A 14,073-nucleotide genomic window follows, 5' to 3' on the forward strand; every position below is an offset into this window, starting at 1 on the left:
TATGTATTTGTAATAGCAGTATGTATGACTGCCTCTAAAAAAAACAAACAAACAAAAAAAACGTGTGACGTTGCCGTATAGTGGTTCGTCCAGCGTGTCGGGTCGCGCTTGAAAGTTCCGCGGTGCAGTTACAGCCGCTGTGACACCCCCCCCCCCCCCCCTCGCTGCCGAGGCGGCACCATTGATCCTATTCATCGGTTATGTACCGCTTTACTGAGTTTGGAATCGTAATTTTATGGTCGAAAAGTTACCTAGAGCTGCTTTAAGCGCGCATGGCTATGACCCGGGAGTCTGGGGTTCGAAGCCCGCGCGAGCCCTCTGCGCCTTTCCACACTTGGTCGTTTTTCTTCTAGCGGCTCCAAAAAGTGTGAACACACTGAACTCATTTTCCCGAGCGCACCACGCTGGCAAAGCTCGGACCGTTAAGCCTCTTTGAGCACTTCCAGGGTGGGGCAAGCAGCACTTTAATGTCCCCAGCGTGATATTTAAGAGGTGTTGGCGTCAGAATTCTCAAATCCACCAAACTCATAAGCGCTGACGGTTTTTTTTTTTTTTTTTTTTGTGAACGTCGGTATGGGCAGGTGTGATGTGGTTCAAGGCTTTGCGAGGCGGCCACCTCACCTCACCTCACCTCACCTCACCTCGCCTCACCTGAATCGTGGCCAAACGCACCCGCGGCAGTAATTATTCCTAATGCGGAGGATTTTGACCTCGTTATCTTTCCCGCTAGTTTTTATCGTCGTTGATAATGGCTTCCATTTCCAAGAATCCCCGCAGTGGCGTCGCGAGTCAAAGTCTTTCCTGTCATTGTGTGTGTGTGTGCACGCTCGTTACGCGGCTGATATTATGAAGGGTACAACTCGGAGAAGATGTTTTCAGAAAGTCTAGACTCTAGAGTCTCTGTTAAACGTCAAGCGCAAGGCAAGCATGGTGAATTTTGTTTGGCACCTCGGTCCAACACGAATGGCTCGGCTCGGACGAATCAGCCACTTTGCAACAGCTGGAGTGTCTCCGCTGGTGTGAAGGCGGACGTTTGGACGCGAGTCACCGCCACACTGGGAGCAAAAAAAAAAAAAAAAAAAATCGCCTGATTCTTTTCCCATTTTCGTCCTCTTTTTAAGAACAGCCTGCTGTAGTTGTTTTGTAGTTGTAGTTTTTGGCTGAAAATTCTGATCGTCTTGGCCGTCTTCACTTCCTTTGATTACCTCGAAGTGTGTGTGTGTGTGTGTGTGTGTGTGTGTGTGTGTGTGTGTGTGTGTGTGTCAGATCCAGGTCATAATGAGCTGCTGCTTATTTATTTTAGTTTTCTGTCAGATTGCAACAAATCTCGTAAAACTTCAACTTTTTGGGGTGTGGTGGTAACACCTGGTTTTATTTTTTAAATTCACTTCTTAAAAAAGTATTTTAAAACTAGGAAGAACTGATTGGTCATTGAAATCCACTGATATTCTTAAACTGGTTGAAAGTGCTTGATGTGGGCTTTTGAGATGGAAACATGTTTTCCTTGGTCCGAAGGAAAAGGCTTATCATGCCATTACACATAAGAATTTATTATGGAATATACACTATTGTGGTTTTCTATTTAATCCACGTCTATGTCAAGGGTCATTTGACAACTATAGCACTGATCCAAACAGAAAAGATAAAGGTGAGAGCCTTTTTTTTTTATGGACATCCATAAATCCCTCGACTCCTACAGGCCCCATAAACGGACAGATGTGGGCCCCAGCCCCCCCAGTGTTCTAGCTTAAAATCTCTCGCTGAAGTATTTATTGAATTTTTGACCCCAGAAAAAAAACATACCATGTGTTTTTATTTAATTCCAAGCTTGACACTCTGTTTCAGTGAGTGTCAGGCTGATTAAAGTTTATCTTTCTTTTTTTTTTTTGCCTCAGGAAAAAACAAGTTTTTTTTTTTCTTTCATTTTTGAACTGGTTGGGATTTTACATTCTACTAGTCTGTCTCATGCTGAACTATGATATTGGTGAGGTTTGGGTCAAAGGTAGTTTTTTTGTCCCCCCAAAAAAAACAGTAGCTAAGTATGTACTCCCCCCCCCCCCCCCCAAGTTTCCAACATGTTATGATTTTGCTTGGAATAGCTCCGTCTCTCTCATGCTATGCTAACATATGACGTTGTTTTTGGTGGGTTTTGCAGTTTGCAGCTCATATTAAATCTCAGCAAAATATCAATAAAATGTCAATTTTATTCACAATACAATATGGAATAACAATGTGCTGTACAATAGCTAGAATTCCATCACAGCACAGTATAAAACTTTTACATACAACTGCCACTAGTAACACAAATAGTCCAAAAGTACTAAGCAGTAGTAAATCCATACATCACTTCTTTTGCATACTCCACAGAAAATGTGCGCTAAAACCAGGTGTTCTTCAAAAGAATCCCTTTGTGATGTCACAAAAGATACTAATACTCGCAGGCGAGTTCCAACACCCTCAGCTAGGTTTTTGTTCTGCCCAATGGCCCCGCCTTCATGTCTTCAACATTTGGAAGGTCCAACAAAGCATCAATTTTACCAAGGTGTTTTTTGTGCCACCGCCACAAACAAAGGGCTAAATACACTCTTTAACATACCGTTTTCTGAAGATCTGCTCACTTTTGGGATTATTCATTGAGTGAGGCTGCTTCAAAGATCTGAAATAAAACACAGTCACATCAGAAGATACATAAAAAAAAAAAAAAAAAAAAAGCCATTCACGTCGGGCAACCTAAACATCATGGGACATTTTCACCGACAAAGTAAACTCATCGGTGAAAATGTGTACAACACAGAACGATAGTACTGGTCCCTTTACGTCTGCATGCATAAAAGGAGCAGAGCGGCTAAATAGGTGAACCGGCGCGGCACACTGGACGTGGACGTTGTCTCTGCGAGTTTGTGCGGGGGCTGTTGTCTCCGAGGCCCCGCCGCCACTGCTTCAGCACTCCGATGACGCACAACTCACCCCGGTCACTCAGCTGCACTGGAGCGTGCAGGTGGCTCACGCGGGGCGAGGGTCCTCACCTTTTTTTTTTTTTTTTTTTTTTTGCCTGCCCCCACCCCCCTTGTTTTTCCTCTCGCACTTCATCAAGGGCTCCGTGTGTCTCCAGGTCCCCAACTCATCTCCTATATTTAGCCGGTCTGTGACCTGGCTGCTGCAGACTTGAACCCTGGCGCGCCCATTGTCGAAACACGGCCCCCGTCTAATCCCATGCAACAGGTGCTAGGTCCACACATACTCACCTTCTGTCCCTCCCTCTCTCTCTCTCTCTCTCTCTCTCTCTCACACACACACACTACACACACTACACACACACACACACCTTATCGCATTGTGTCTCCTTGTTTCCACGCAGCCAAAACCTGTCATTAGAGATTCGCACTTCACACCACACTGTAGCCACAGGGAGCCGAGGGTTGTTCTCTAAAAAGCACACGGAGAATGCTGGTAGGAGGATGGGGGAGGGGGTCAAGCAGTGCCACACAGCGACCTCCCCCAACCATCACCACCACCACCACCACCACCACCACCACCACCACCACCCACGAGTCGACATCCAGCAGCATTAGCTTCTGCAGCCTTTTTGGTGAGTCTATTAATGGAATATCTGCCTGCGCGAACGCAGGCGGGAGACCAGTTTGGTAGCCGCTTGGCAGCCCATGAGTACAATGACGTCCTTGTAAAACTATATCAGAGTCTGATTGGACATGCTGCCTTTGAAAGAAACTTTGGGTCGCGAAAACACCTACGCGATGCCAAAAATATCAAGGACAAACAGAACCACACAAATGTATATGTGAATCTATCCTACTATCAGAGGTCTCAATGTATAGACATACATTGTTACTGTGCTTAAGTAGATTTTTCAGGTGTCTGCACGTCACTTGAGTATTTTACTTTTACTCCCTACACTTATGCACAACGATCTGTACGTTCTACTTCTTAAATTGGAACAACATGCTTTTTACTTTTGTATTTGTAAGATAGAAATTCTGTTCAAAGTAACTCACTTATTATGTATCATAGTTGTTAGAAGGTGGGGCTTCTTGAACCTGTTGTGTAGTTTAATATAAAAGTGCAGAGAAAATTAAAAAAAAAGAAAAGAAGAAGCGGTAAATGCAAAAATGGCTCCCTGCAAGAACTCTGGTCAATTCAGTCCAGATTACTCTGTCACAACTTTTTCATTTTTGTTAAATTATCAATAAATGTACTTGTTGAATAACAGCAAAAAAACAAAAAAACAATTTTTTGTTTAAAAGTACATTTCAGAAGCTGTACTTTCTTACTTTTACTTAAGAAGGAGTGGAATCAGTACTTTTTTTTTATCCATACTTTCACTAAAGTATAGAATGTGAATACTTTTGCCACCTCTTCCTAACATATGTACTAAAATTAAATTTGAAACAAATAAAATGGAATTACATACAGTGACCTCGTTGATTTCGCAATACTGCACTCAGCTTCCGCCCATGTGACCGCCCAGACATCCCGCTGCCTTTAAATGCTCTCCACTGGCAGGCGAGGGAAAAAAATACCATGACCTGAGCTACGCAAATAACCCGAACGTCCTCACAGCGTCTGCGTGTGACTGTTCTTTAAGTGTTAGAAGCGGGCGCCAAACAGGGCTCAGCCACAGTTGCACATTTCGTTCTGGTAGCACCGCGTGACTTGTGTTTCCGTTATGACGGGGAGCCGTCAGGGTTCTTGACGGGAGGCGCCTCAGAGGCGGAGCCGTTGGATGTGACCTTCCCAACAGGGCGGCTGCAGGAAAGCGACTCTGCCGTCGTCGGCTCCTCTGCCTCAAGGTTGACGACTGTGGATGCCACAGTGTCCGCTTGGCTTCCTCGGTACATGCTCACCTTGGAGAGACATGTGAAAAAAGAAATCTGTTAAAGACACACACACACACACACACACACACACTGAGGAGCAGTGTTGGCGAGTAATCTATGACTAAGTAATCCACTACTGTAATTAAACTACTTCTTTTTTTTTTTAAAGTAATGAAGTAATGTAACAGGATTACTGTGGCAAAACTGCTAATTATATCATAATTACTTCATCAAGTAATGATTCCATTACTTTTCTGCAATATTTTGCAAGCTAAAAATGTCTTATTATCCACAAAATGTCTGAAATTTAGAAAAACAACAAAAAACAACGATGTCGCAGATTGATGATGCGGCCGTGCATGCAACATCACTGATACGTGACGACGCACCAAAACAAGCATGGGCGGCGGCAGAAGAAAAAACAGCAATTGAGTTTGTAGCCGGAAATACAAACATTATTTTGAGTTCATCTCATCGAAATCAAGGAATATTGTGGTTGATTGTACGTTATGTGCAGGAAACAAGATGTTACTTTATCTTTTCTTTTTTTGAAGTAAAGTAATTAGCAATTGATTACTTTTGAAACAAAGTAGTTAAAGAAGTAATTAGATTACTTTTTTAAAGGTGTAATCAGTAGTTTGTTTTAATTTCATGCGAAGTCTTCTAGAACCTAGTTCTTACAGGTTGGTGTTGAGCTGAGTGTTTTGCACCGGTGTTGTAAAATACACCTCTAAGAACACCATGCGCCATGTATCATTTCCAAAACCAGATGGGAAAAACTCTGAACCAAAACTGAACTCATCAGGTGCGGTTCATGGCAATCAAAACAGCTGTGATACCGAGACGTGTTTGTGATGGTCACGGTTTACACGCACCTGCGTTTGCAGGTAGCGCGGTGACTTGAGCTCCAGCTCCTCTTTCTTGGCGGTGGGAGGACAGCAGCAAAACACCTGCTGGAAACCTGCCCTGAACCTGCGGAGGGCAGTCGTCTCTTAGCAGGATGCATTCCAGGAGATCAACGTTACAAATGATTGTAATTATTCATTCAGTCATCTTCTACACCCGCTTATTCCTATTCAGGGTCACGGGGGTCTGCTGGAGCCTATCCCAGCTGTCTTAGGGCAAAGGCAGGGTGACACCATGGACAAGTCGCCAGTTCATCGCAGGGCTGATTGTAAATATATAAAGTAATAATAACAAGAATAAAAATTCCCATCTATATCTATTTTCAGATCTTAACTTTTCAATCCTGACACCAGCAGAAACGCCTCACTGCATTATTAATTATATATATTTCCTTGTATCTGTGTTTGCTACTAGTGATTTCAACTTGTCGTACAGGTACAGGAGAAGCGAAAGGGGGAACGTTGCCTTCCAACTGTATATACACATGAGTGGATGTAGCCACATTCAGCGACAACTTGGTGCCAGAGAATGTGTTTACGCACTTACTTGCTGTTGAGGCAGCAATAGATGATTGGGTTGTACATGGTGGAGCTCATGGCCAGCCACATTATGGCCAGGTAGGCCTGCTGAATGTAGCTCGGATGCATGAAGTCTGGGAAGAACTCGTTCAGCAGGAAGAAGACGTGGTAGGGAAGCCAGCAGACGGCGAACGTGCACACGACCACGATCATCATCTTCACCGCCTGCCGCAAAACAAAGCAGGGGGCGACCTTAAAGTCATCTTTTCGCACTTTTGTGTTGAAGTGGGGATTTAAAAAAAAATAAAAAATAAATTTCAACGTATACACTGTAGGTATGTGTGTTTTAACCACCTTGCGTTTGGCAATGAGTTGCTCCCTGTAGTGCTGCGACGAGTCGCCCGGGATCTGACTCGCCCAGAGGGTGACGCCCACTGTTGTGTAGGCACAAGCCATAATGCAGAGGGGCAGGAAGTAGATCAGCAGAAACATGCACACATAATATCTGTGGGATGAAACGAAGGCAGAAAGAGCGAGTCAAGCTAAGTCAAAGGCGTTGCGGCGTCCACGCTAACATCCGCGGCGGCTCTCACATATTTCACTTTTTCAGCTCCGCAGACATTTGCAGGAGACGAAGCATACAACGAGAACTGTCGGATTAATCACCTGCACAGGAGTCACAACAGCTGCGGGGTCTATTTTCACAGATACTAAATGAATCCCTGCAGGAAGAAAACTGCCTGCACGCTGCAGCAGCTAAGAGCAGCAGCTCTGCTGTTCTATCCAAAAGGAGGCTCTTTTCTAAAGTGAAGCACCAATCAGACCGTTTATAATAACAATGAAAAAATAAAAATAAAAATACAGTTTTTGGTCCCTTTCCTTTAAATTTACTTGGAAAATCAGCTTTCACTGGGTCTGGACTGGTCATATTTCCACTCTGAAATCTTGCTCATCCCTCTCAACATTCAACAAAAGAGCAGTGACAAAGTGTATTGGTCATTTGGAATGTGATAGAACAGTTGTCTAATCGTTTGTTTTTTTTTCCTTCCAAATGCATTCTATGGATTCTTTACCACGGATATGTTGGATGAAAACCACAGAAAAACATTCCACCTGGTGAGTCCAGTTAAGGAAGGATGTCGGATTAACGCAGTAGAACACTCGTGTAGAATTATCTTCCTCTTCTGCTGGATGTTCCCATCAGGGGTGGCCACAGCCAATCACCCGCCTCCATCTAACCCTCTTCCTCTGCATTCTCTTCCCTCACACCAACCAATGTCTGGTCCTCTTTCGCTGCACCCATAAATCTCCTGTTCCTCTGGGCCTCCCCTGCCTGCCACTTCCAACCTCAGCATCCTTCTGCCAATTATACCCACTGCCGCTCCTCTTTTTCTCTCCTTATTTATTTATTATGCTATCTTGTTTTACTGACACAAAATGCGACACACACACACACACACAGCAAGGAGAGCAGACCCTTGCAGCATCACATGGCATCAAAAGCTACCCACATCTTCTTGAAGTCCACGGTGGTGTACTCAGGCCAGTCGATGAAGCAAACGCTGCGCCCCGGCAGCATCATGGTGGTCGAGTAGTAGTACTGAGGGAAGGCTAGCAGCAGCGCCAGCATCCAGATGACGGCCATCACCACGCGGGTCTTCGTGGACGTCAGCCTCTGCTGCAGTGGGTGGATGATGGCCATGTACCTGACCGCACAGCACATTCTGATTAACATCAATGTATTCAGGGGCAGGGGTTCTGTTTTTTGTTTTGTTTTGCAAAAAGACACAGAGGCTAATATCACTGTATGCTTACACACAGGCACTGACGTGGCTATTTCGGTTGATTTGAGAAGCTAGCGGCAAGATGCCACCCAATATAGCCACGTCCCTAATTTTCACTAAATTACAATTCAGCCACATGAGAACTACACTGTTTTCAGTTTTTGATACATCTGTCGTTCATTCATTCGTTCAAGTTCTTAATCCAAAAGCAAGTTCACTTGATGTTACTGCATTTTTAATTTCAATTTCATTAGCCTTTTTTTTTTTTTTTTAGCCCTTCGGTATGCGCTAGAAATGTTATATTCCCGTCAGTTTTGGATGCGGTTTCATTGTTTTTAGCTGTCGAAAACTTTGCTCCTCTTTTGTTTTGGCAAACAGCACTTGATTAACTTAATTATCATTGCTGCAGCTATTAACCAGGGGCCCCACAAAGGCTCCCTGGTGAGCATAAACATGGACAGCTGCAACCCACTTCAAATGTACAGCGCTTCTATTTATACCTCTTTCTGGAATCTCGGAGGAAGTCACATATAGAAAAAGAAAAAAAAAAGACTTGGTTTGTAAATATAAAATAAATATCACACACACCTGTCGAGGGCTATGGCTGCCATGGAGTAAATGCTGGCAAATATGGCTGCGATGGGGAAGAAGTTGTGGAAGCGGCAGTAGACCAAACCGAAGTACCACTCGTTGTGCACGGCGTAGACAAAGTTGATCACCGTGTTGAACGCCGACATGCTGGCCTCAGCAAAGGCCAGGTTCACCTGCAGGGGAGGGCAGGTACAGCTGAAGATGTTCACAGTCACTGGGGAAATTTCTTCAAAGACTCAGTTTTGCCTTTTCGTGTGACGTACAACAGTTTTCAGCAGCACTGAAACCGACTTCCCTTCAGGTCTGGTGTCTTTAAGAGTGGCTGTTCGAGATCAAGCATTTCCACACATCACTGCTATTCTCTGTTTGAATGTTCATGCACTTAAATATACTTGGGTTTTTTTTTCATATGAATTTGAGTTAAGTGCAGTGCTGAACAAGTTCACTAGACCACCCACAAGAAATCTTTCAAAAACGTGTTCCGAGCATAGTTTCTTCCGGCAAAGAAGAAACTGAAACAAGTATTTTGGATTCAGTCATATTTTCTACACAAGAATGGGATTAAATAACTTGTAGTCGTAGCAGTAGTGGTAGTAATAATAACAACAATGATAATAATTATAATCATTTGACACCTTTATCAAGAAATACCAATGAGAGACACATTAAACCAGCATGATGCAAACAAATCTTTCAACAATAACGAGAACGCATCTGACTGGGCACAACTGAAGAGTGAAGAGCATCCTTCCAGTGGAATTTCAGGTTACACATGCCCCTCATTAGAATCTCATGCAGCAGCAGAGGTATACAGTTGTACAAACTTTTTAAATTAGTTGTTTAATGTCAAACAAGTGTTAATTTGTCGTGCTTGGCTTTCATTTAATGCCATGTCGTATAGAAGAGCTCCAACAGATGGATTAGAGCAACGAAGAGCAGATGAGAAATCAGTGTTTTTATGTTAATTTCCATCCTAATGTCATTTAGTCTTTAACGATGCACGTGACTGAATCCCTCATTAAGGAAAAATATGTACCGTTTTCTTTTAATATATAAAAACAGAGGCAAAACAAAACAACCAAACAAACCGCACAGACACACGCACACCATGCAGACCCAGTATTTACCAGAAAGTAGTTGGTGACGGTCCTCATGCGTTTGTGCGCCAGGATGATCCAGACGACCACGACGTTTCCGACCACGGACACCGCTACGATGGTGCAGTAGGCGACGGCCCACAGCGTCACCTGCCAGGCCGGCTGGACCAGGCGGTTGGAGTCGCCGCTGAAGTTCACCGCCGCGACGGCGGTTCCGTTCGCGGCGGACGGAGCGGTGGCGTTGTAGGGAGGCTCCATCTTCTGTGCGTCGGCTCGTTTGCGCGAGTCGGGGGGCTTGTCAAAAATAGATGGCGGTGTCTCGTTACCGGAGGGGGATTCCAGGCGAGGTGAGCAGCGGGGCCGCATGAGGCCGCGTGGTCCGGAGCGGAGCGCGGCTCTCGTGTGTTCCGCTGAGGGGAGCCGCGTCTTTTACGCACGGTGCGTAACTTCTGCCACGCAGCGAACCCCAAATAGCACCCCCACGGGAAATATAAATAAATGAATAACTAAATGAATAAATAGATAAATAATTTTGCGAGCGTTGATCTGGGCAGAAGTGCTAAAAATCGCCCTGAGTGGTCACAAACAACAAGATAAGTGGCATGAGCTTAGTAGGATTAGTCCCGCATCTGATGATATTGGTTTATATAACACCACTGACTTGATCCCACACAGGTATATGATGAATATAGTGAGTGGCACGCTGAAGACCCCGGTTCCACCGTTGTCCTGAGCGGATTTGTGCCTTGATCCCATCCATCACTACAGCGCAGTACACACTATCATCTATATCAATATCAATCACACCCATTTTCTAGTGTTCATCACAAGCCTTAGCATCCCGTCCAAACGGCTGCTTTGTTATGCCTTCCAATTGTTTGAAAGGTGACAAAAACAAGGAGCACGCTAACATCAAGTTGTGCACTGTCAATAAGCTGCGGATGACGTGACAGAGCCTTAAGCGATATCACCAAGGGCAACACAAAAAGGGTTTCGTTTGTGAAAAGTGGAGCAAGCAACGCATGGACTTGCCTCATTTCTGGGGAGCTTGTGGACGACTAGAGACAAATACCGTGAGTCCGCATCGGCGAGGCCAACTTTCGTGGAGCCTTTTAGGGATACATCATGCAATCATTAACGTACATTCCTACTTTTACACTGCTTTTTGAGAACATTACAATAAAGAAGCGTAACGCAATGACGATGTCCATCATCCGCTTTGATTGATCTGGGCCGCTCGTCCACCCTGCTGATTCGTCGAGCCAAATTGCAGGTTCACACGCTTCGTGATGTCTCTGAGGACACCAACACCCCAGACTGCTGCATCCTACATCCTTGCATCGCCTCACTTTTGTATCAATCACTTAGGGATGAGGACATCGCCATTGTATGCTTCTACTCAACTGTCTTTTCACAATATAATGCACGTCAGTATTTCTTATTTTCTATAAATTTCACCCCCATAAGTTGAATATATCCCAAACTTTTTGTGAGTCCTGTGGCCTCGGTGGCACTGCGTAGGAAGTGGAGTGCGTTCGTCGCCCCGGCCCAGCCACACAAGTCTCCATCTGTCGCATTACATCTGGGACGAGCGAAATCTGACGCAGACGAGCCAGGAATCGACTGTGGTTCGGCACCTGCCTCCTCCACAGCTGCTGCATCGCGGGCCACTGAGGCTCCCGTCAGAACGGGTGATGTGACACGAGGACGACGGGGGGTGGGGGGGTGGGGGGGTTGGTGTTCTCCGTCTGTCTGATGATCTGCCAACTGGCGTCGCGTTCAAACTGGAGAGCGAGATGACAATAACATGAAGGTGGGAAAACTGCAATTTGGGACAGTGAGCAGCCACTCTGAGAAATGAGAGAATAGACACGTTCCACTTGAGAAAAAGTGTGTGTGTGTGTGTGTGCGTGTGCGAAAATGGTTACAGGATCTGCTGCAAAGCATCCATGTAATGTAAAAGAAGGGCAAGAAACACTGTACACTGGCCTAGAATTAACAAGGACATTGAGAATATGATAAGTAGATGCAAAACATGCCAGACATATAGGAACAAGCAGACTAAAGAAAACTATGCTGCTGCCTGATAATCCTATAGCACCATGGCAGGAAGTTGAAATGGACTACTTATCTATCATGGACAAGACAACAAACACTAGATGACGAGTCTCTTCGTGCTTTGTGTGAGGTTGAGGCCATCAATAACAGTCGCCCACTTACCTCTATGTCAGATAGTCCCAGAAACCTAGAACCTCTAATGCAGATCATCTTTTACTTCTTGAGGGTCAAATTTCACTCCCCCGTGGGTTACTTTAGAGATCAGACTTGTATAGCAGACGCAGATGGAAGCAGGTACGGTAAGTGGCTGGTATATTCGTAACACCATGGGTTAGGGAGTATCTTTCTACAGGAAAGACACAAATGGTTAAAGCAAAAAAAGAAGATGTTGTGTTAATTGCGGACCCTACAACCCCGATGGGATCATGATCAAGAGCAACATCAAGATGTTGGGAAGGGTTATTGACACAACGGAGTTGTTCGTAGTCTAACTCTGAAAAACAAAGACAAGCATCGTGGATAGACCAGTGGCTGAAGTTTGTTTGTAGTTGGAAAATGACATGTAAAATGTAAACAATGTTTAATATGTATTCATGATTTTACTTAGCTGAGTAATTTGACCGGTGTAACTGCACAGGAGAGGAAGATTCGTACACACCTGACACAGAAGTGCAGGAATGGACTTTTGAACTGCACTCAATGTGAATCATGGCAAAAGAGAGTCTCTCTCTCACTCACTCACTCTCTCTCTCTCAGAAATGAGCTGACACTACACGGAACTTATGTACAGATGTCTAATGTCTGATGTTGAATTTCAGCTCAATTCTGATTAGTCATTTGTTGGAAGCGGTGCATGGTGCCATATTGTTGCTTTCTTTGTTTTATTGTACCTGTCTAACTGGTACCAATAAGGGCGGCGTGTGTATAAGTTTTGTATTTTGTATTTGTTTTATTTATTATTTATTTTTTTAGTTTCACTTTGTCAAGTCGTCAGGTTCATGACCCCTGCTGGCAGTTGTTGGTATGACACGTTACCTGTGCAAACATGATGGCAAACAAAGGCCAGGTTGGAATAATTATTGTTGAACACAATGAATATTGCAATTGGAGACGCCAGCAGCCAAACGTTTTTGTATTCGTGTTTTAATTACTTTTTTAAAAAATAAAATCTGTTTAAATTATTCTATTATCAGTTGTATTTTTTTTTTTTTTTGCCTTTATGTACCTTTTTGTAATTAGTGAACACACAAATAATAAGATCCTTTTCACTCATCGTCTTGACAATTAACTTTGTTTTGTAGTTTTCTACAAATGGATCACATTGAAACCAACTTGGCGTTGGCATAACCACAAAATTATATACAATGTAACTTTATGTTTCTAAACCTAAGTATTTGTAACCAACTAGTGAGTACAACATAATCGCGCAAACAGGATAAAAAGCTTCACTGTATTCCTTCTTTGTCAATTTATTCTTCTTTCTTTGGCAGTTGGCCCCCTCAGGCGCTCATTACATTTCCTCCTGTGCCCCAACCTAAGTGGTGGCTACACAGAGTGAAAACGAACGAAACACTTGTCGCATGCTGCCGTAAATTGTTAGGCTCAGCTTATTGGTCTAACATGCTTTTATATAAATTACATTCAAATAAATAAAAACACAATTTTGCAATACTTGATTCACTCGGTTTGGCTCTTACCTGCGGTTATAAGAAACATATAATGCATCATTAGATTGTTAAAGTATTATATTACAATTGAAAAGTTGTCGTTAGCAACGATGGTAGTAATGCTAGTCTATGATGTTGGCTGTCTTTCGAAATTTTAGAGCCAGGACAGTGAATACATGAGGCCCAGAGGAAGAGTGGAGAGAAGATTTATGGATGTGGTGCCACAGGACATGAAGTCAGTTAGTGTGTGAAAAGAGAATACGAAGGAGAGGGTTAGTTGGAGCCAGGTGTTTGGCTGTCGTGACCCCTGAAGGGAACCACCCCCCGGAGAAGAGGAAGATCAAATGCAATTTACTTTATAGTAAAAGCAGGACTCAACTACTGTTTGTACTGCACTGTCTAATAAAGCACAGACAATGCAGAGAATAAATACAGGAAGCATGTTTGCGCAAAGTTGCTGTTAATACTGTATATAGAAGCTGGCAATCATTAACACCAATGTGTTGTAAAGTATGGGTGTCCAGTTCAAGACATCTTTTTCACCCTACGTAAAAAGAAAGAAATTACACTGAAGAGAAACCTGCAAAAGTTACTGTGATTTGGCTGACCTTAAAACA

General features: G+C 43.8%; 1 protein-coding gene across 1 annotated transcript; it reads right to left on the reverse strand.

Annotated features, from left to right (window-relative positions):
- Positions 1–4,326: 4,326 nt before the first annotated feature.
- tacr1b (tachykinin receptor 1b) lies at positions 4,327–10,722 on the reverse strand. The gene is made up of 7 exons (XM_076029734.1): positions 9,762–10,722; positions 8,632–8,807; positions 7,771–7,965; positions 6,614–6,764; positions 6,288–6,484; positions 5,711–5,807; positions 4,327–4,862 (listed from the first exon to the last, which is right to left on the reverse strand). Exons 1-7 carry the CDS (start codon positions 10,095–10,097, stop codon positions 4,683–4,685), a joined length of 1,332 nt encoding a protein of 443 aa, XP_075885849.1. The 5' UTR covers positions 10,098–10,722; the 3' UTR covers positions 4,327–4,682.
- Between the last annotated feature and the right edge of the window lie 3,351 nt (positions 10,723–14,073).

The sequence above is a fragment of the Nelusetta ayraudi genome, unplaced genomic scaffold (genome assembly GCF_046127955.1).
Source record: "Nelusetta ayraudi isolate G7.1 ecotype Tasmania unplaced genomic scaffold, CSIRO-AGI_Nayr_v1 ptg000026l, whole genome shotgun sequence".
In the NCBI taxonomy this organism is placed as follows: Eukaryota; Metazoa; Chordata; class Actinopteri; order Tetraodontiformes; family Monacanthidae; genus Nelusetta; species Nelusetta ayraudi.